Source organism: Pleurodeles waltl, chromosome 3_1, assembly GCF_031143425.1.
Source record: "Pleurodeles waltl isolate 20211129_DDA chromosome 3_1, aPleWal1.hap1.20221129, whole genome shotgun sequence".
NCBI lineage: Eukaryota > Metazoa > Chordata > Amphibia > Caudata > Salamandridae > Pleurodeles > Pleurodeles waltl.
In genome coordinates, this window is record NC_090440.1 from 1,958,915,005 (window position 1) to 1,958,938,626 (window position 23,622).

Consider the following 23,622-nt stretch of genomic DNA (forward strand, 5'->3'; position numbering starts at 1 on the left):
GGTGTCCTGAGCTAAGGTGACTTACTTTTAGAAATCCTCCATCTTGTGGATGGAGGATTCCCCCAATAGGATTAGGGATGTGCCCCCCTCCCAACACAGCCACCCCCAACAGGGAGGAAGCACAAAGAGGGTGTAGCCACCCTCAAGGACAGTAGCCATTGGCTACTGCCCTCCCAGACCTAAACTCACCCCTAAATTCAGTATTTAGGGGCCCCCAGAACCTAGGAAACTAGATTCCTGCAACCTAAAGAAGAAGAAGGACTGCTGACTTGAAGCCCTGCAGTGAAGACTGAGACGACAACTGCTTTGACCCCAGCCCTACCGGCCTGTCTCCCAACTTCGAAGAAAACTGCAACAGCGATGCATCCAACAGGGACCAGCGAGCTCTGAAGCCTCATAGGACAGCCCTGCACCCAAGGACCAAGAAACTCCCGTGAACAGCGGCTCTGTTCAACCATTTGCAACTTTCTTGCAACAAAGAAACAACTTCAAGGACTTCACGTTTCCCGCCGGAAGCGTGAGACTTTCTACTATGCACCAGATGCCCCCAGCTAGACCTGCGGAAAACCAACACTACAGGGAGGACTCCCCAGTGACTGCTAGCCCGTGAGAGTTCTCCCCCCTGATCCCCCACAGCGACGCCTGCAGAGAAAATCCAGAGGCTCCCCCTGACCGCGACTGTCTGTAACAAGGGACCCGATGCCTGGAACCAACACTGCACCCGCAGCCCCCAGGACCGGAAGGAACCGAACTCCAGTGCAGGAGCGACCCCCAGGCGACCCTCTGCCTTGCTTAGGTGGTGGCTACCCCCGTGCCTGCCTGCATTGTTAAAGAGATCCACGGGTCTCCCCATTACTTTCAATACAAAACCCGATGCCTGTTTGCACTCTGCACCCGGCCGCCCCTGTGCCGCTGAGGGAGTACTTTCTGTGCCTGCTTGTGACCCCTTCCCCCAGTGCCCTACAAAACCCCCCTGGTCCGCCCTCCGAGGACGCGGGTACTTACCTGCAGGCATACTGGAACCGGGGTACCCCTGTTCTCCAATGAAGCCTGTGTGTTTTGGGCACCTCTATCACCTCTGCACCTAACCGGCCCTGAGCTGCTGGTGTGGTAACTTTGGGGTTGCCTTGAGCCCCCAACAGTGGGCTACCTTGGGCCCAACTTTGAACCCTGTAAGTGTTCTACTTACCTGTGAACTTAACAATTACTTACCTCCCCCAGGAACTGTTGATTTTTTGCACTAAGTGCCCACTTTTAAAAGCTTATTGCCATTTTCTTCAAAACTGTACATGCTATTGTGATTATTAAAAGTTCCTAGAATACCTGAGTGAAATACCATTCATTTGAAGTATTACTTGTAAATCTTGAACAAAAACCTATTGGCCTGGAGTAAGTCTTTGAGTGTGTGTTCCTCATGTATTGCCTGTGTGTGTACAACAAATGCTTAACACTACCCTCTGATAAGCCGATTGCTCGACCACACTACCACAAAATAGAGCATTAGAATTATCTCTTTTTGCCACTATCTTACCTCTAAGGGGAACACTTGGACTCTGTGCACACTATTTCTTACTTTGAAATAGTACATACAGAGCCAACTTCCTACACCCACCACCTTTGATATGTAGATATAGATTCCCTCAAAGGAGAGTGTAGGAAGCTGGCCTGGTGTGTGGTGGGTACCTAAGGTACTTACACCTTATAACCAGGTATAGGTATCCCCTCTTAGTGAAGTGCAGGCAAGGTCTAGAAACCAGGCTCTCTAGAGGTAGCTGTGGACGAGCAGCAAAGGCTTATCTAGGTGACATGCAAAGCTCATGCAATACCCTGACGCATCAGGATTAAAACCTCAAAAAGAAGTTGACAAAATGTCAAAAAGGATCAGTCAAAAAGTGACTGAAGGGGGAGCTCTTCTCCAGATCTGTGCGGTCTGGCGTAGAAATAAAAGAACTTTTGTTAGAGTGCATAAGTGCTGCCTATATAGGTGCCGCGGACATCACTTCCGGGACTGACAATGCAGACTATGAATGCGGAGCAGAACGACGCCATCTACCGGCGAACAGGGGTACTACTCACTAAATATCTTCCGGATCAACTCTGACCCCTGGGAAAATTCTAAGGTAAGGCATCTGCAGCTAGAAGTCTTTATCAGATATGATGTGGGACAGGGCAGCAGACATTCTGGTTTGTCAAGGGTAAACCAACATGTTTTATAACGAAGACATATGATCCCTTTCTCAGTGATTTGGAATATCACATTAATGTAATGTCGAAGAAACTGTACCTGCTATAGTATTGTCTTGCTTCTGTGCATTCACATTGAACAAGTCTAAATAACCAAACTGCAAAACAATTAAACAGGTACAATAACATGCAACTTCTATACCAGTAGAACCATTTGGTTTTGGTTCACATATCAATTTCATTAAGAACACGAAACAGCTACTAAACGATAATGAGTCACAGTGATTGTCGGTCTGGGCTGAGATGAAGAAAAATTCTAAAAATGTTGAGCCAAATATGATAAGTCAATCAGCTATATATTTTGTCACAGCAGGGTAAAGTAAAATATAATTTAAACAGCCTTACATAAGATCAAACAAGTACTGCTGGAGTATTTACCTGGTGGTGCGCTGTAACGAACAGCACCCATATCAGGCTGTGGTGAAACTTTGCTGACTTCCCTTGGAGAAAGTCGGTAGGGTGACGCTGACCTTGCTGCTGCATTTTGCATCTGTGCCTCCTGCTCCATTGCACGCTTCATCTCGGCTGGATAGGACATGTAGGCAACTGATTTCCCTAAGGAAATAGGACACAAGGAGAAATGTATAAGAGAAGGGATCTTTAGCAGTCTCATTCAGCAGCGCACCACAGTGACATCCCGAAATTTGCATCTTTCATCTGCACAGTGCAGTTGGGGTAAAGTGTACAGGTAGGGTCTACAGGTATGATCAGATGTAGAAGAACACTGAAATAAGAGAATAAAAGCCAAGACTGACCCTCGTGGGACCTGTAAAGCACATTGGGCAAATGTCCACTCCAATCGTGGTCTAACGATGACACATGAGAATACCAGTCAAGATGTGGTGATTGGTTTAGCCGAATACATGATTTTGAAGAGAAAAAAAAACACAAGTTATAGTTTGGCTAGGACTAGATGAAGCAAGAACCAGTAATTGTATGAATTGCAGAAAAGTAAACATGAACCAACATATGTTAAATGAAATGGCAATAAACCCAAAAGTGGATAACAAGTTTAACTTTTTTTTTTTTAAAGATAAGAGCACTCAATAATAAAAAATATTCCTCCCAAAATACCATTGTGAGGAAATGGGATCTAATATATGGTGTAGTTGTGTGACCCCACAGTGACCAGTCAGGTAGCCCAATCCTGGGTAGCTGTGGCTCTGAGCAGTCATGCTTACATAAATGAACATGTGTAAAGTACCAAAACAACTAAAGAAAACAAACTCAACACTCAAACTATATTTTTATGAATATTTTGACATCAAACTGAAAAAGATTCACCAGAGGGTTTTGGATATATAGCTTTCATAAGAAACAATACATTAGGACTTTCACTTAACTACAAACAAGCATTGGCAAATTTAAATAATTTGACACCTAGAAACTTTTTCAAGAAAAGCTTTGGCATGTTGGAATGCAGTTACTTACAGTGACTTTGGATATCCAGCTACGACAGAGAGAAAGAAAGGGGACCAGCAAGGTCCCAAGAAACAGATACTTCCTCAAAGAAAGCTGTCATCAGCCCAGTTCAGCCTCAGTGGCCTCCTGTAATTGATTTCTATGGAGTGGTCCTGATGTAAGGGATACAGGATGCTTAAGATAATCAAGGAAGTTGAAGATGCTGTGCCGCTGACGTGGGTCTTCCTGGTGCTACTCCTCGGTCCACGATTCTGGTGAGGTAATTCTGGCCAGAGAGTTCGATATGCTTTGAAGTCATCTCAGGATCAGCAGACGTCCAGTCACCAGACAGCAGATTAAGCTGAGGTTTCTTCCTTTTGGGGATATCTCTCCTTGTGGGGGACCAAACTGCAATCAGACTATCATGGATCCAGTAGACTTGGGTGCAACTTTTGAGTGTAAGATCCTGGTTTCTCAGGCTGCATGGTAGCGATATGGGTTGTCAGCTCGCCCCAACATGCTTCTTCAGGTTTTATTGCCCTGTACAGTGAAAAAGAAGTCAGCCAACTGACACTAGGAGTACCTGCTTCTAGCTGTGCTCAGGGGACAAATTCAGCAGGCACAGTCATTTCCTTTGCTAGCTTAAGGAGCAGAAGGTGTAGTCCAACTTCAGTGGTGAATCTTTGTCGGTTTCAGGAATTAGCACAGTCCGTATTCAGTAATTTTCTCAAGTCAAGTGAGATCTGAGCTTTGGATGCCAGAAAGTGCCTTCAGGGAAGGTTGCGGTCACTTGCCAATAGGCTACTAGATTCCATCCCTTCTAATCAATCAGTTTTAGTAAAGCGCAGCTACTCACCGAGAGGGTCTCTAGGCGCTGTGGGGTGGGAGGGTAGGTGGGGGTAGAGGGAAGTATGAATCCTCATCCAAAGAGCCACGTTTTGAGGTTCTTCCTGAAGATGGTAAGCGATGGGTTTTGTCTGAGGTCTAGGGGCAGGTTGTTCCAGCTCTTTGTTGCAATGTAGGTGAAGGATCGTCCTCCAGGGGTGTTTTTATCGAATGTGTGGGATAGGGGCCAGAGCCAGTTGAGCGGAGCAGAAGGATCTGGCGGGGATGTGGAAGGAGACACAGTGGTTCAGGTATGCCAGTCTGACGTTGTGTATGGCTTTTTACATATGGGTGAGTAGCTTGAAGGTAATTCGTTTTTCTATTGGGAGCCAGTGGAGGGTCCTCAGTTGCTGGGCGATATGTTCTTGGTGTGGGAGGTTAAGGACAAGTCTGGCGGCGTTCTGAATGAGTTGCAGCTTTTTGATGTTCTTCATCGTGGTGCCGGCATAGAGAGGATTGCCATAGTCAAGCTTGCTTGTGACAAAAGCGTGGGTGACTGTCCTGCGGCAGTCTGCTTGGATCCATTTGAAAATTTGCCGTTTGTTGGGGGGAGGGTGTGCCAGCAGGAGGAGGTGACTGAGTTTACCTGTCGAGTCAGATAGGGAGAAGTCAAGAATGATGCCTAGGTTGCGGACGTGCTCGGTCGGTGAAGGCGGGGTGCTGAGAGATGTGGGCCACCAGGTGTTGTCCCATGCTGAAGTGGTGTTCCCAAAGATGAGCTCTGTCTTGTCAGAGTTGAGTTTGAGGCAGCTTTCTCTCATCCAGGTGGCGACAGCTTCCATTCTCGAGTGGAAGTTCTTTTTGGCGGTGTTTTGGTCTTCGGTGAGCGAAACGATGAGTTGTGTGTCATCTGCATGTGACACGATGTTCACTCTGTGGCTTCGGACGATTGCCTGCGAGTGGGGTCATGTATATGTTGAAAAGAGTTGGACTCAAAGAGGATCCTTGGGGAACTCCGCATGATTCCTGTGGGTTTAGATGTGTGGGGAGGGAGCCTGACCCTCTGAGTCCTTCCGGAAAGGAAGAAGTTGGATCCATTACAGGGACAACTTCCTGTGAAACGTGGCATCCAGCTAACCTACAATGCTCTACTCTACCAGTTCCCAAGATGTCGGGCCCCTCTCAGTGTGTGGAGCTCAGCAGTCCGCCCTAGAGATATGGTTAATTGTGGGCTAAATACCCATGGAAAAACGGTTTGGCCACTGTTTGCCTGATGCCAAACTGCCTACCCAAACAAAGGTGGAGCTCCTCTCTGGTATGTTCATCATTCGTCCTTCAAAGAAGGCTTGCCCTTTGAAGCTTGCCTTTTAGACCATAATTCTGTGTGGCTTCGTGGCAGGAGGAGGTAACACCTCCTCCAGTGCCTGGCCTCTATTGTTAACTGCCCTTAGAGCCGTTGACATGCCCCCCTCCCCAGTCAGGTAGAATGCTGGCCTGTTGTCTGCCTCAGCAAATGGCCACTGGAAAAGCAGGCAACAGAGTTGCAACTTTTTAAACGTTACATGTGGCAACAACTGTATGGAAATGCCTCTTTTTGTATGGTTACCACCAAGTTTTTTGACTAATGCTTCTGGTTTTTCGACTTTGAGGGTGCACGGAGACGTGCTAACCAGACCTCAGTTCCTTTGCCCTTACGCTTAAATTGACATGCTGAATTGGCTCATACCCAACTAGCTAAGCTAACTTGCCTGTATAAAACATTTAATTGGTACACAGGGTACTCAGGGAATTTAAGCAAGAAGGTCATCCCAAAGCCTGCAACACCAGTTTTAACACCCTGGGTGTGACAAGAGTGAAACTAGACCCTCAGCCCATCATTTGTAGGCTAGACAAGTGGTTTTCACTTGCCGGCCCGACTTTGTCATTTAAAGCAATAGCAAAGTCAGATGTCGCCCTGATATAGGTATAGGTCAAAGCTATGGCAGGCCTATCCAGTCCTGCAAAAAAACTGTTTCCTTACAGATGTGTGTAAGGGTTACACTGAACGGAAGTAGAGGTTTAGAAGGGGGCAGTTCCAGATGAAGCACCTCCGTCACAAATGGTTGTCTTGATTGCCACCTAAGTTAGCATTAGGTGCAAGACCTCAGAGGCCCTACGCACCACCACTGCGTAACAGGTTCCCTCCTTCTGTAGGAAGCTGGCCCTTTATGTGGTATGTGAATACCATGTAAAGGGTCCAGGGGTTCGTTCCCCATTGAGTGGACAGGGCTTGCTATGCAAACCCAAAGTGCTCTATTTAGGGGTAGTGTGGTTGAGCAGTCTTAGGCTCAACACTGAGGAGCGCAAGACGTCTACTAATACACACAATAGTTAATAAATGAGACAAGATTCAAGAAGGAGATCCACACCAATTTATAAAAATAGTAGCTTTCTTTATATGTGTTTAGGCATCAGAGAAAAACCATTCAGATAAGTATGTTTTTAAATAGGAATTCGTTTTCACTTTAAAAACTGGACAGAGTGCAATATCTGAGTTCTGCAATGCTATCCTTTGGGAGGAAAAACAAGATCTGCAAGCAGGTACGGTTTGACGACTTACGGGACCAATCTCCAAGACTTCAGATGAGTACTGGGCAAGGGTAAGGACCACACTAACAGGTCACTCTAGGTGGCACTGGGGAGGCCTGGCAGAGGTTTAGCATGGCATCGGGTGCCCAGTGTACTTCAATGCAGATCGGTCTGTATAGAAAAAGGCTGCAGGCTCTTGCAAGGAGGCCAGTCGAGGTCAACCAACAGGTAGGTTACAAATATAGGGTCCTCAGGGACGTAGGTGCACCTCTGGTTCTCTCCCCACAGATCAGGGGCAACAGCAGGTGCAGAGGTGCCATTTGGTGTTGGGCTTTCTGTGTCCGGGAGCACTCCCGGTTGAGGGGTCCTGTGGGCTGAGGCTGCTGCTGCCGTCGTCGTCAGGGAGTCAGTAAAACCACAGTGGATTCGAGGCTCAGAAGAGCTGGGAGACTTTATAAGGCACGGGTGGTGCACTTTAACTCAGGTCGGAGACGGCAGGTGTAGTGATGACTTCAGGTGTTGGTTTTTGATGGTTCCAGAAGCTTCAGAGTCCCTTCTTTGGAGGTCCCTGGTCACTTCCTATGGCTCAAAATCGACAGACATAGCAGGGGCATATTTGCTCATGCAGATATGCCCTCACATGTAATATAATGTGCAGGAAAGTGTCTCTTTTGGCAAACGGAGTGGGCACAGTAAGGGTGTAGCCGCCCTCAAGGACAGTTGCCGTTTGCTACTGCCCTCTGACCCCTGTAACACCCCTAAATCTAGGATTTAGGGGCACCCCTGAACCTTGCTCCTTCCTGGCAAACTCAAGAAGAAGGACAACTGAAGAACTGACCCCAGCAGTGAAGACTCCAGATGACAACCGACTTGGCCCCAGCCCTGCTAGTAAAAAAAAACATCCAACAGGACCAGCGACCTCTACAAACCCACGGGTCTGCCTTCCCACCAGAGGACCAAGAACTCCTGAGGACAGCGGTCCGGTCCAAAAGAAGGAGGACTCCAGAACTGCTCCAAATCCGTGAGCCCTGCCCAATCTGCATCCAACGGCTTGAGTGAGTTCAGGACGCCCAGAGGAGGTCCCCAGGCGATTCTGACCTTGAGTCCACCCTGGGTTGACCTCTCCTGGTCAACATGAAGACGTCTGCAGCTTAAATCCAGAGGACACCCCTGACCACAATCGGATCTGATGAAGGTTCCCGACGCCAATAGGCTCGTCCAGCCCATTGCTTAATTTGTAAATAAAAACGTGTTGTGCCCAAAGCTCTCCTCTGAAACACGCTGCTGCTGCAATTAAATGTGCGAGCATGGAGTACTGAGGCAGCATAATCCTGAAGGCATCTCGGCCTCTTCAGTTCATTTACAGCCACTCCTTGCCCCTTCAGGACACTCTTGCAGCATTCAGTTTTCTCCCTTTGTGATGCTTTTTTTGTTTTTCTCTTCCTCCGTCTTTCCTGTATGTGTCTTTTCCTTGCAGTAAATGCTTGAAGCAGAAAAGTAAGTGCCAGCTCTCAAAAATAAGTGCAGATGCCCTGCACTTAAAACCACCGGCTCAAATTAAGTACTGGTCCAGCCTTTAGTTTTCCGCAACTAACCCCCTGGACCCATACTACAGCACCTTTGTGACCCCCCTGGGGTTCCACCACTGAAAAGCTTTGGTCGCCTGACGCTGTGTTCTCATCCTGCAGCTGACGGTGTGTGTTTGGTGCTGACCTGTTCCCCACCCCGATGCTCATCTAAACCCCTCAGGTCTGTGCCCTGATACAGCAGGTACTTACCTGCAACCTGTTTCTTTCTGAGTGCACCCAGTCCTGATCGGATTCCATTGAAAACCTTGGTGGGTTTAGTTGTCAACTTGAACTTTGACCTGTGGACATCCTAACCCCAGAAGACTGGGAAAGTAAGTTGAGTATTTACCTGTAATCAGTGCTAACAGTCACCCTCCCATAGGGCTGCATTGGTTCCTATGAGAAATTGCACTGTCTACTTTCAAAATTTAAAAGTGTTACTTACTCGTATACTGTCTTATCTGCAAAACCCAAAAAAAGACACATTTGATATATAAGCTTGATACAAACTTTCAACTGCACTTACCTGCAGCAAAAATCCTTTTGGTTACAGAAGGAAAAATGTACCTACCCAGTAGATATCTGCTTGTGGCGTGTAGTGCTGTAGATTCACATGCTTTGCATAAGTCCGCCATCTAGTGTTGGACTCTGAGTGTTACAAGTTGTTTTTCTTGAAAGAAGTCTTTTCGAGTCACGAGATCGAGGGACTCCTCCCCTTTCGGCTCCATTGCGCATGGGCGTCAACTCCATCTTAGATTGTTTTCCCCGCAGAGGGTGAGGTAGGAGTTGTGTATATAGTAATAGTGCCCATGCAATGGAGTAAATATGTATGTACATAATATGGTTAAAAGTGATATATTTACAAATTTACAAATGTTCAAGACCTTTTCTCAACTTAAAACAGCTACAGGCTCCCGGGGAGGTGGGAGGGCGCATGTGAATCTGCAGCGTCTCATGCCACGAACAGATGTACACTGGGTAAGTGACATTTTCCGTACGATGGCATGTGTAGCTGCAGATACACATGCTGTGCATAGACTAGTAAGCAGGTATCTCCCCAAAAGCGGTGGTTCAGCCTGTAGGAGTTGAAGTTGTTTGAAATAAAGTCCGTAATACTGCTTGTTCTACTGTGGCTTGTTGTGTTGTTAACACATCCACGCAGTAATGCTTGGTAAATGTATGAGGCGTAGACCATGTGGCTGTCTTACAGATTTCCGTCATTGGTATGTTTCCTAGAAAGGCCATGGTAGCACCTTTCTTTCTAGTCGAGTGTGCCTTTGGTGTAATAGGCAGTTCTCCTTTTGCTTTTATATAACAGGTTTGAATACATTTAACTATCCATCTGGCAATGCCTTGTTTGGATATTGGATTCCCTGTATGAGGTTTTTGGAAAGCAACAAACAATTGTTTTGTTTTGCAGATTTGTTTTGTTCTATCAATGTAACACATTAGTGCCCTTTTGATGTCTAATGTATGTAATGCTCTCTCAGCTACAGAATCTGGTTCTGGAAAGAACACTGGGAGTTCCACTGTTTGATTTAATTGGAACGGTGATATGACCTTAGGTAAGAATTTTGGATTTGTTCGTAGAACTACTTTATGCTTGTGTATTTGAATAAAGGGTTCTTGTATGGTAAAGGCTTGTATTTCACTTACTCTTCTGAGAGATGTGATAGCTATTAGAAATGCTACTTTCTATGTTAAGTATTGTATCTCACATGAGTGCATGGGTTCAAAAGGTAGACCCATGAGTCGTGATAATACAATGTTGAGGTTCCACGAAGGAACTGGTGGTGTTCTTGGTGGGATAATTCTTTTCAGACCTTCCATAAATGCTTTTATGACTGGGATTCTGAATAATGAAGTTGAGTGCGTAATATGCAGATAAGCTGAAATTGCAGTGAGATGTATTTTTATGGATGAATTTCCCATTCGTGGGTTTGTTGGTGAACTCGACTGAGATTGTTGGCTAACTGGTTTTGAATTCCTGGGATGTACTGAGCTATTAGGCGAATGTGATTGTGAATCGCCCAATGCCAAATCTTTTGTGCTAAGAGACACAGCTGTGATGAGTGTGTCCCTCCTTGTTTGTTTAGATAATACATTGTTGTCATGTTGTCTGTTTTGACAAGAATGTGTTTGTGGGCTATTAACGGTTGAAATGCTTTCAATGCAAGAAATGCTGCAAGTAGTTCTAGAAGATTTATATGAAGTTGGCTTTGTTGAGCGTCCCATTGTCCCTGTATGCTGTGCTGGTTGAGGTGTGCTCCCCACCCTATCATGGAAGCATCTGTCGTCATTACGTGTTGCGGTACAGGGTCTTGGAATGGCCGCCCTTGGTTTAAATTTATAGGATTCCACCACTGAAGCGAGGAGTGTGTTTGGCGGTCTATCAACACTAGATCTTAAAGTTGACCCTGTGCTTGTGTCCATTGTGTTGCTAGGCACTGTTGTAAGGGTCGCATGTGTAGGCTTGCGTTTGGGACAATAGCTATGCATGAAGACATCATGCCTAGAACTTTCATCACAAACCTCACTTGATAGCGTTGGTTTGGGTGCATGTTTCGTATTACATTTTGGAATGCTTGTACCCGTTGTGGACTTGGAGTGGCAATCCCTTTTAGTGTGTTGATTGTTGCTCCTAAGTATTGTTGTATTTGACAAGGTTGTAGATGTGATTTTTGCTAGTTTATAGAGAACCCTAGCTTGTGAAGGCTTTCTATGATGTATTTTGTGTGTTGAAGACACAGTTGCTGAGTACTGGTTTTTATTAACCAATCGTCTAGGTAAGGGAATACGTGCATGTGCTGCCTCCTGATATGAGCAGCTACTACAGCAAGGCATTTTGTGAATATTCTTGGTGCTGTTGTTATCCTGAACAGTAACACTTTGAATTGGTAATGCACGTCTTGGATTACAAACCTTAAGTATTTCCTGTGGGAAGGATGTATGGCTATGTGGAAGTAAGCATCCTTGAGATCTAATGTTGACATGTAGTCCTGTTGTTTGAGCAAGGGAATCACGTCTTGAAGTGTCACCATGTGAGAGTGATCTGATTTGATATAAAGATTTAGTGTTCTGAGGTCTAATATGGGTCTCAGTGTATTGTCCTGTTTTGGAATTAGGAAATACAGGGAGTAAACACCTGTTCCTTTTTGATAGCTGGGTACTAGTTCTATTGCTTCTTTTTGTAACAACGCTTGAACTTCTAGTTGTAATAGATCTAAGTGCTGTTTGGACATGTTGTGTGATCTTGGAGGCACATTTGGTGGTATTTGTAGGAATTCTATGCAATAACCATGTTGGATAATGGCTAGGACCCACAAGTCCGTAGTTATGTGTTTCCAATTCTGATAATAATGTGCGAGTCTCCTCCCCCACTGGTGTTGTGTGTTGGGGGTTTGTGACACTGGAGTCACTGTTTATTTTGTGGGGTTTTTGGGCTTTGGAATTTCCCTTGTGTTTTAGGGAACTGTCCACCACTATATTGTCCCCGAAAGCCTCTTCTTTGGTATTGGCCCTGGTATGTGGGTCTGGCCTGTGAGGTCGAAGGCTCTGTGCTTTGGGCCCAAAACCCCCCTCTAAAGTGTGGCTTCCTAAAAGTGCCTCTGCTCTGTGGGGAGTAGAGCGCGCCCATGGCTTTGGCCGTGTCAGTCTCTTTCTTTAGTTTGTCTATTGCTGTGTCCACCTCCGGCCCAAACAATTGTTGTCCGTTGAAAGGCATATTCAGCACTGCCTGCTGGATCTCTGGCTTAAATCTGGAGGTACGTAGCCACGCGTGTCTCCGAATGGTGACCGCTGTGTTTATTGTTCTGGCCGCCGTGTCTGCAGAGTACATGGCTGACCTTATTTGATTGTTGGAGATGGTTTGGCCCTCCTCTACAATCTGTTGGGCACGCTTTTGGAAGGTGTTCAATTAAATGTTGCATTTCGTCCCAATGTGCCCTGTCGTATCTTGCCAATAGAGCCTGCGAATTGGCAATTCGCCATTGATTGGCTGCCTGTGCTGCCACCCTTTTGCCTGCAGCATTGAATTTCCGACTTTCCTTGTCGGGTGGTGGAGTGTCCCCAGAAGTTTGTGAGTTCGTCCTTTTACGGACTGCTCCCACTACCACTGAATCAGGAGTCAGTTGTTGCGTAATGTACACAGGGTCCGTAGGGGGAGGTTTATATTTCTTTTCCACACTAGGTGTGATGGCTCTGCTCTTGACTGGGTCTTGAAACACCTGTTTGGTGTGTTTTAACATGCCTGGTAACATTGGCAAACTCTGATATTGGTGGTGTGTTGATGACAGGGTATTGAATAAGAAGACATCTTCTATAGGTTCTGAATGTAATGCTACGTTATGAAAAGTAGCTGCTCTGGAAACCACCTGCATGTAAGCAGTACTGTCTTCTGGTGGTGATGGCCTTGCCGGGTAGCAATCCGGACTATTATCAGAGATTGGTGCATCGTACAGATCCCATGCATCTGGGTCATCTTGGCTCATCCCTGTGTGCGTTGGTGACTGCACCATTGGGGGTGTTGCTATTGGGGACAGATGTGGTGAGGTTGGTGATGATGGCTGTGGAGAAAACTGTGGTGGTGTTTTTTCTTTAGCCACCTTTGCTTTTGGCTGCATTTCCGCCTCATGGAATGCGAGCTTCCGCTTCATCTTAATTGGGGGAAGTGTACTTATTTTCCCAGTGTCTTTCTGTATATGGAGCCTCCTCTGGGTATGGTCTGGCTCTCCCATCCCCAGTTCTTGTTCAAACCTGTGGCCTTTTAATTGTGAGGAAAGGCCCTGTTCGTCCGTATAGCTTTGTTTCGGCTCCGAGGCTGGGTGTTTCGGCACCGAAACCTTCTCAGCAGTCTTTTTGGGCTCCGAAGAAACCTTCTTGGATTTCGGGGTGCCGATCTCTCGGTGCCGAGTTTGGTCGGAGCCGGTATCTCGGTGCAGAGTATATTCTGAGCCGGTATCTCGACCGGAGTCGGATGTCTTCGGCTGCTGTAGGCCCTTTTTTCAGTGCCGATGCTTGGTCACCGTGCTTTCGGGTAAAGCCATGGCCTGTCGGCGGTGGTGCCCCCTGGGCCTTCATGATTTTCGAGTGAGTTTTTGCCGGGGCAGTTTTACTCACGGTTTGTTGCCTCGTCGGCTGCTCACTCTCGGGCTCGTCTGAGTCCGAATCTGGGATGAAGAATATCTCCTCTTCTTCGACGTCGGGGTGTCCGGCCGGTGTCGACGCCATTTGAAGCCTTCGAGCTCTCCGGTCACGCACCATCTTCTTGGACTGAAATGCCCGATAGGCCTCGCACGTATCCGCTTTGTGTTCTGGCACACCCTTGGTGTAAAAATTCTTGTTTTACAGGTTCTTTAAACATGTCATTAGCATGTGTAAGCATGCCTGGAAGCATGGGACTCTGTGTGTACTTACTAATGTATTGAATAAAGTCTTCTTCTATTGGGTATGTATGCACTTGCACATTATGATATGCGGTTGCTCTAGCTATAACTTGGTTATATGAAGTGGTATCCTCAGGGGGAGAAGGCCCTGCTGGATACAGGTCAAGAGCATTCAGTAAAATGGGATCTGAATCATATAGATCCCATTGGTCCGTATCTTGCAGAACATCACTTCAATTGTCCCTACGAGGTGGTGGTGATGCTTGTGGAGACAACTGTGGGTGGCTAGAATATGGTGGTGGAGTAGAAGGAAGTACAGGAGAATGAGGTTGTGAAGGCAGAGGTTGCCCTGGAGGCTTGTCCTTTTCTTTGGAGACTTTTTTTGGGGGAGGCAGAGTGTGCAAAGACTCTTGGAATGGAAGTCTCCTTTTAATTGGAATAGGAGGAGAAGCTATAAATCTTCCTATTCCTTTTTGTATATGAATTTTGTGTTGTTTAGCGTCCATTACTTCACAGATAGGCTCAACAGAAGGTTACTCTTCAGAGGGTCCTGTAGAATGTTTGCTTACTACATTTTTCTGCTCCAAACCCTTCAAGACTGAATGTTTTACTCAAACTGAAAATGTTGGCTCCGAAGTAGATGGTATTTTCTTCAGATCTGAAGTGGATGTGTCCAATTTTCAGCTCGAACCCAAAACAGACTGGGATGAAGATGCCTGTCTGGTCAGTGCCCAAGGCATTTTGGTCTTTGTTAATTTTGGTGCCGAACTGGAAGGTGGGGCATCCAATTGTATTTTTTGGCTCCTACCATGGCCAAAGGGCAGTGGAGGACCGACGACCAATTTAGAAGTCTTTTTTAAAAGTCTTTGAGTGGTGCAATGATGCTGATGTACTCACGTACTGCGCCGCTGGGATGGACTGATTGGAAATCCAAATATTTATCCGTCTCTCAGTCTCGAATGGAGAAGGCAGTCTGGTGTCAGATTTCTTCTTGCGCATGATCTTCTCCAAAGATGTCAGGAGTGTTGTCTGTTGCTTTCTTTGCCATTTCTAGTTGATTCATTATTCGGTCCCGGAGGGTCTTCTTTGATCAAAAAGACCTACAGGTGTTGCAGGTCTCTTCTTTGTGTTCCAGAGACAGACACAAATTACACACCAAGTGTTGATCTGTTTAGGGAAACTTGGAGTGAGACAGAGGACAGAACCAAAACGGAGTATGTTCCATCAGCCTATCATACTCAGACTACAGTTGTTGAAGTAGGCCCAAAAAGGGTGTGGATGCCCCCGAGGGTGTTAAATCAACCCAGATGATAAAGTTCGGATCACCTATTAAAGTATAGAATACGAGGTTGAAAACTATACCGATACTGATAGAAAGGTGGAAATAAAACTCACAAGTTCCCCATGGACTTCAGCATGTATTATGCCACCCATGGGAGCACATGCAATATATCTGCAGGCCTGCCATTGCCGCCTGCATGAAAAGATGCATGCACCCTTTCACTACAAGTCACTGCACCATGCCACTGTAAGTCACCCCTATGGCATGCCCTCCTAGCCCAGAGGGCAGGGTGCAAGTACCTGTGTGTGCGGGCACCCTTACATGAACAGAGGTGTCCCTATGAAGTCCAGCTCTGTTTTCCTGGAATTTATAAGTGCTGGGATGCCCTTTTACCCATGTACTGAACCTGGGTATGTTTGGTATCTGCAGCAGTATGCAGAGCTCTTCTCCTTAAGCCCTGCTTCCAGGATTGGCTCCCGACTCGTCAGCATTCACCTTTGCCCTCTAGTATCACAAGCCCTAGGTACCAGTGGTACCATTTACTACAGACTTAAAGGGTGCTAAAGGTTTTGCCAACTGTGGAAACAAGTGTGAAATTTTGGGAAATAGGTCTGGCACTGAAGACCTGGTCAAGAGGTACCCAGTAGTCCTTCAGTCGAAATCACATAAGATACCAGGCAAAAAGTGTGTGTTGGGTTGGGGGGGGGTTAACCATGTCAAAAAGAGGCACTTTACTACACCTCCGTATCCACAGCAGGATGAGAGACCAGGCCAGTGGTGGGTGAGGTGTCTAATCCACTGACCTCCGCCAGTTCCTTGTACCAGTTTTCCTCTTTCTGTTGCTCTTTTGGGAGCTGATTATCATAAAGGGCCATAGACACCTCATTACTCTCCCTCTCCAGGCCTAGAACACAAATAAAGCATTGGTTCCGCTCCGGGAAGCATAGACCTGGTCGGTGCCAGAGTCAGACGACTCCCATCCGGCTCAGTGTCAGAGTCAGGAATAACAGTGGGGGTAGCGCCGTCTTGCGCCATGTGCACTGGAGCAAGCATCAAGGAAGGTCTTGATCTCACAGGTGGCTGTGCTCTTAATTCAGCATGGGATCCATGGGGCTCGAATGGTTAATCAGTCTAACCTTCTGGCATGGGTACAGTACGGAGCCCTTCTGTGCAACTAGGGCCCGAAGGCACTCCTGAGGGCACAGGGTACCCAAATATGAGGCACATGGCCTCATAGAATTCCAGCTGGATGGGGGTCGCTCCGGCTTCTGGAAAATCAGGGAAGCGCAGAGCAGATCAGGGTTCAGTTGCCGTCGACTTGCCTAACCTGGAGTGCCGAAGCCCTAGAGGCTTGTCAGAAGACTGCGACTGACGTAGCAAAGTCAAAGACCTATTCAACTTCTTGTGGGACTTCACCAAAGATTTGGAGCGCTACAACAACCTTCAGGAAGGGCTCAATCAAAGTCTCAAGACATTCCACGTGAACAGGGCTTTTAGCTTCATGAGTCGGCAGATGTCGAGAAACTTCAGGGAGCACTCCCTCAGCTCTTTGGGATGCATGGCACGCCAATTCTTACAGGTCTTGGAGTCGTAATTCCGCTCCATGCACCAAATACACATCTAGTGGGAGTCTGCCAGTGACATTTGCCTGTGACAGGCCCCACATGGTTTTAAATCAGCCAGTCTCTGGGGTGACACGACCTCACACAAGAAGAACATTTTCAAAAACCTTGGGGTAGATCAGTGCTATATGAAGTGAAAAAGAAAGAACTGATGTCAGGTTGCCGAAGTGGCGCCTATCTAGGCACTGCATACGTCACTTCTGACACAGACAGCCGACAAAGCAGGAGCACAACTCGAAAATCTTTCGGATCCAGTCTGACACATTGGGATATTCTAAGGTAAGGATTTTGCAGTTAGAAATGTATCACATTCGCCATTATAATACATAATTTCATTACTGACTTCAAAAACCATAATCCATCTGCAATCATAAGTAATAAAGCACCGCAACCATGGGCACACACTATAATAAAGCATTGGAGCCTTTCAGAAATATTAACTACTGTCTTCAACACTACCAACTTTTAAATCAAGTTTTCTAAACAACACCTACAAATAAAGAAATTGTACAAACATAAACCATATGTCTGTTTTTCTTATTACAAACGTAGGCCACAAACATGTAGCCACAAGAACAACTAATAGAGGTCACTATACTCCTTATCTACACAACAAAAGTTGCAGTCTTGGGAGTGCTTGGTGTACAGGCAGAAAGCTGCAAAGGAGGCTCATCTTTTCTTTAGGTCACTGCCTTTTGAAAACTTCCTTTGGGGGAACGCTGCTGCACTACTGCAGCCCCAGCCCCAACCCCAATACTCTCCTCTGCTCATTGGAAGAGTGTCTGATGTTCAGGGGCCAACACATCCAGGTGAAGCTTGTGCCTGAAACAGCCCTGCATGGCATGTGGGGTGATCCTCGCAGGAGCATGGATCTTGAATAAGCTGTTCCAGATGCATTTTGTTGCTGTTGCACTGCCTCACAGGTACCTTTTTGTCTCTTTCTTTCCTTTTTGTTTGGCGGGGTGCCTGGTCTCACCCAGGCATCCTGCATGCCTAATTTGGTTCGGGACATCTCAGGGAGCCCAGACCCTGTTATATCGGCTGACTCCCAACTTTTTGGCATTCTCTTTTGCCAATGCGGGAACAGGCAGCCTTCTTCTCCCCTGTCTGCTGCATGCAGGCAGGGTGTCTTCTTTGTGGAGATGGGGTCCTGGGCTTTTTCTCCCTCTAGGGGAAGGCAGATGGTACTCCCCCTCCTCTGATGGCATCAGGGGCATAGAGATGGGGTTCTGTGCACTTTTCTTGTTGTTTTGGGGGTGCAACAGCACACTCCATTCCTCTTAGTATTGAGGGCCCAGGAATGGAGTCCTGGACCCTTTCTTTCTTCTTTTGGGGGTGAAGGGAGGATGACAGTGCCTGCCGATTCTCCCTTTGATATCTCAGGTCCTGTTAGGCAGTTTGGTGCTACCCGGGGCTCATTTTGCTCCTGGTGGTGAAACCTAGACACTGGGAGGCTTTTCCTCAGGCCTCCGGTCCCTAAGGTGGCACACTCGGCAGGGAGCTGGTTCCACTTACACTGGATCCCTGCACCAGTCTTTCTTCTTTTACTTGTCCTATGGAGCTTACAACCTCCTCTGTTGGCAAATAAGTCCAGTTCTTCCCCCAACTGCTCTTTAAGGGGTGTAAGTGGGACCCGCTGATCCTGATAAATGTAGGCAGAGTCCTTAGTCCAAGAGGGACTCAGCTGAATCCTCCTTCCACTTTCCCACTGCTGCTACCATAAAGCCACAATCTCCAGCTCCACCAAAAACACTCTCTCTCCTCTTGTGCAAGAGTTTTTAAGTGGATTTTCAAAATTCTAGAAGCCAGGCCCCCGTGACCAATCCTAGAGTGCCACATAATCTTCCCAACCCTTCTCCAAAGCATGCTTGGACAATTCAAGAACCAGATGGCAGAGAAAACAATGTAAGGTAGAGTCTGTTTGCTGGTGCCTTGTGCATTTGACAGCTTGGGAATACATAATAGCACATGCCCCAAACGTTTGCCTATATAGAACTTAAATGTGGCTCATGTCAAATACAATTTGTGACTCCTTAGGCTTTTTAGGAATATAGCACCCTTCACGAGAAACAATTTGTATTAACTTGATAAAAAATATATATATTAAAAAACAATGAGAAAGATTCATCCTTACCTTTTACAATCTGGTTTAGTTCTTCCTTTAGTTACCCATCAAATGCTACATTCTCAAGCACTTAGTCAAACAAAGTCCGCCCTCCATCCCAATTAATGCTTTCACAGGCTCATTCCTCACATAACACTTTTCTATAGCAATTTTACATTCAAAGGCAAATGTCCACTGGGACACAGGTATACCAAACATTCCAGATACCCTGCAAGTTTGAAAACACTTACCTTCCCACTCTACACCAGGGCTTTTAGAGTTATTGCAAGGACTAGCACTCTGCCTGCAGTCTGTGTCCAGATGATCCAGCCTTTGACGCTGTTCATCCAGCAGTGCTGTTTCATGCACTGCCTTAATGTGACGCTGAAATAGAGTATAGCCACTCATTGACCCACCAGAAGCCGTCCCCATGGGCATATTACATGGGCCATAGGACATCTAAAGAAGGCAAAATATAAAAACATTTGGTATCCTGGTAGCACTTTTATCTAAAGCATACCAACTGACAAATGTTGTTTTATTTAGGTTTCCCCTTTTATATATGGTACTAATTTTATTTATCTTTGAAAAAGTCTGAGTTAATGTTGCAAATCTGAACATCTGGGCTGCCGCATTCGGTTTATGACACCAATTAATGTATCTTAATAGCGTGCTATCAATTTACAAATTCTGGACATCTAACAAATCAACCAGATTCACTTTCCACTGTCCAAGGCCTTATCTGGCAGGATAATGCATAATTCGCTAAAATTAAAAAAAAGTTAATTAATAATCGGATCCTTATGTCATCCAAGCAAAAGTTACTTACCTTCGGAAACAAGATTTTTGTTGCATTAACCCCTTTGCTGCCATGCCTTTTCCCCATCAGGTGCCATGCCTTTTTTTGGCTATTTGGGGCAGTTCGCGCTTAGGCCCTCATAACTTTGTCCACATAAGCTACCCACCCCAAATTTGCTTCCTTTTTTACCAACATCCAAGGGATTTTAGAGGTACCCAAACTTTGTGGGTTTCCTTGAAGGAGACGAAGAAATTAGCCAAAATACAGCGAAAACTATATTTAAAAAAAAAAAAAAAAAGGGGGGGAAAAAGGGCTTGTGAGTTTTTCCCTGAAAACGGCATCAACAAAGGGTTTGCGGTACTAAAATCACCATCTTCCCAGCTTTCAGGAACAGGCAGACTTGAATCAGAAAACCCCATTTTTCAACACAATTTGGGCATTTTACTGGGACATATCCCATTTTCACTATTTTTTGTGCTGTCAGCCTCCTTCCAGTTAGTGACAGAAATGGGTGTGACACCAATGCTGGATCCCAGAAAGCTAACCATTTCTGAGAAGTAGACAAAATTCTGAATTCAGCAAAGGGTAATTTGTTTAGATCCTACAATTCTTTCCTACAGAAAATAACAGCTGAAATAAAAAAATATTGAAATTGAGGTGAAAAAAACTAACTCTTTCCTGCGATGTCAGATTTTTTAAAGCAATATACCGTTAAAGTCTGCTGGACTCTTCTGGTTGCGGGGATATATAGGGCTTGTAGGTTCATCAAGAACCCTAGGTACCCAGACCCAATAAATGAGCTGCACCTTGCAATGGGTTGTCATTCTATACCGGGTATACAGCGATTAATTTGCTGAAATATAAAAGGTGAAAAACAGGTATCAAGAAAACCTTTGTATTTCCAAAATGGGCACAAGATAAGGTGATGAGAAGCAGTGGTTACTTGCACATCTCTGAATTCCGGGGTGCCCTTACTAGCATATGAATTACAGGGCCTTTCTCAAATAGACCTCTTTTTTACACACTGTCTTACATTTGGAAGGAAAAAATGTAGAGAAAGACAAGGGGCAATAACACTTGTTTTGCTATTCTGTTTTCCCCAAAGTCTCCCAATAAAAATGGTACCACACTTGGGTGGGTAGGCCTAATGCTTGCGACAGGACACATCACATTTTTACATTGAAATCTGACATGTTTTTTTTAAATTGCCTAGCTGTAGATTTTGGCCTCTAGCTGAGCCGGCACCTAGGGAAACCTACCAAACCTGTGCATTTTTGAAAACTAGACACCTATGGGAATCAAAGATGGGCTGACTTGTGGGGCTCATACCAGGTTCTGTTACCCAGACTCCTTTGCAAACCTCAAAATGTGGCCAAAAAAACACTTTTTCCTCACATTTCGATGACAGAAAGTTCTGGAATCTGAGAGGAGCCACAAATTTCCTTCCACCCAGCGTTCCCTCAAGTCTCCTGATAAAAATGGTACCTCACTTGTGTGGGTAGGCCTAGCGCCCGCGACAGGGAATGCCCCAAAACACAACGTGGACACATCACATTTTCCGAACAAAAACAGAGCTGTTTTTTGCAAAGTGCCTAGCTGTGGATTTTGGCCTCTAGCTCAGCCGGCACCTAGGGAAACCTACCAAACCTGTGCACTTGTGTGGTTATGCCTTGTGCTCGCAAAAGGAAATGCCCCAAAACACTATCTGGACACATCAAAATTATCAATTACTAAACAACCTGGGATTTTTTTTTGGGGGGTGGGGCCCTTGGCGTGTTTGGCCCTTGGCTCAGCAGCCATCTAGGGAAACCTACCAAACTCAGACATTTCTAAAAACTAGACACCCGAAGGAGCCCAGGGAGTTGTGACATGCGTGTATCCCCCTTTGTTTTCTTACCCAGAATCCTAAGCAAACCTCAAATTTACCTCACATTTCTGTGTGGTATATCCCGGCACCGGGACAAATTCCCTACCACCCAACGTTCCCCTCAGTCTCCCTGTAAAAATGATACCTCACTTGTGTAGGTGGGACAAGTGCCTGTGACAGGGAAGGGCCAAAAACATGTCGAAATTGAGAGGGAAACAAAGTGTCCAAAAGGCCAGTTTGGAAAAAAAACTTTTAGGCTGACAAGTGCAGCAGAATTTTTATCGGTTTAGATGAGTCAATGTTGGGTGGTAGGAATTTTGGGGATTCCTGCCCGCCCCCCATGGCCTAAAAATGAAATCCCCCGGTGTCTAGTGGGCGTATCTGCTGGCAGAGACATGAAAGGAAAGACCTTTCCTTTCGTGCCTCTGCTGGCCCCCTCCTCCAATCGCGGGAGGTGACCTCTATTGCGTGCCGACGTCATCAGACGACACTAGGGGGGTTGGGGGAGAAGGGGTTAGCTGGAGGGTCATAGTTAGAAGGGGAAGTAATTCCCCTTCCAGCCCTGACCTGGTGGGGGGGCCCTTCCCCTGAGGGCCGGTAAATGGACTACATCCATGGTGCCTGAGAGGCGCAGCCACGGACGTAACCATTACGTCCATGGCCCTCAAGGGGTTAATGTTCTTTCTGCAGATTTCACTCCACATGCATTATTCTTGCACGCATCAAACTAGTCTGCAAATGCTTTACCCCAGGAATGGCACTTCAGCATCGCGAAGTATAGGCATATAGTTCCAGCCAGGCCTCTGGCATGCCAAACACCAGAGAATATTAAGTGCCAACAGTGCAATTGATACTACCCATCAAGAAGCGCAAAAAGGAATCAAGAGAACAACAACAGCTACAATTACAGACCATAACATGTTGCATACATTTGGATCTTAAAACTCACAACACTGTATGAGGCTGGCTTTTTATGTAGTGGGCCAATGTAAGGGCACATCAGGCAAAAAGTCCATATGAACCTTATGGGTTTACGGGGGCTTACTTTAATAATTCAAAGTTCTCTATTTATGGTAGTGTGGTCGAGCACCTTAGGCTTATCAGAAGGGGTGTTAAGCATTTGATGCACACAGAGTCAATAAATGGTACACAAACTCCAAAATAAATCTGATACCAATTTATAAAAATGTAAGTTTTTAAAATATAATTTTAGACACAAATATCATCGGAATCAGGTAAGTACTTTTGGAGTTATGGATTTTACAAGAAGAGAGTAAAATACACGGATAACGGTTTTTGATGTATGCGCCTCGAACGCTGTCATTTTATCTTAAGGTAGGAATGACACATACTACAAGCACACTTGTAGTCAAAGTTCAGGGGTGCCATTTGTAATTTAACATGCTAGAGGGCCAAGGTCAAAGAACCACAGACCACAGCAGTTTCAGTTTATCTGCCTTGGACAGGTTGGTAGCCTCGAGTGCTACACCGTAGAAAGTAATGAGCACCTGAAAAACAAATGCTACAAAGGGGGGACTTGGGGACTAGTCCGGCGGCACCCAAAGGGGGGCTCAGCTCGCAAGGATCCTTAGGACAAGAGGGCACAATCAGTTGTCTTGGACCAGGGTCATGTGGCTCGCGTGCAGAGGTGTTTGGCCAGCTGGCCACTTCTGTTGGAGACTCTCACGGTTCTTGGTTCGACTTGTAGAGGGGAGGAAAACACAATGGCAGGTCCACTTTTGGTGTGAGCCTCACCGGTCCTGAAATCCTACATCAGGCAGGTTAGGTTCAGCAGTTGTGGTGTCCAGGGTAGTACACTTACAAGCCTTGGTTTATGCAAGTGCTCCTGTACTCCGGGTATTGGTGCTGGAGGAACTAGCATCTTGCAATTCTATGGAGAGACAGGACTAACCTCCTGGAACCACGGTACGCAGCTCCTGGCATGATGCTCCCTCGGT

General features: G+C 46.1%; 1 protein-coding gene across 16 annotated transcripts in view; it reads right to left on the minus strand.

Moving 5' to 3' along the window:
- Positions 1-23,622, minus strand: part of NCOR1 (nuclear receptor corepressor 1) — a 1,251,773-nt gene that overhangs the window by 645,052 nt on the left and 583,099 nt on the right. For 10 of the 16 annotated variants that reach the window (XM_069226320.1, XM_069226313.1, XM_069226318.1 and 7 more), the window contains 3 exons: positions 19,250-19,457; positions 3,000-3,050; positions 2,623-2,799 (listed from right to left, as the gene is read on the minus strand). In XM_069226320.1, coding sequence (XP_069082421.1) covers positions 2,623-2,799; positions 3,000-3,050; positions 19,250-19,457 — 436 coding nt within the window. The remainder of the gene's footprint in view (positions 1-2,622; positions 2,800-2,999; positions 3,051-19,249; positions 19,458-23,622) is intronic. The other 6 variants (XM_069226323.1, XM_069226317.1, XM_069226319.1 and 3 more) reach the window with 1 other exon arrangement.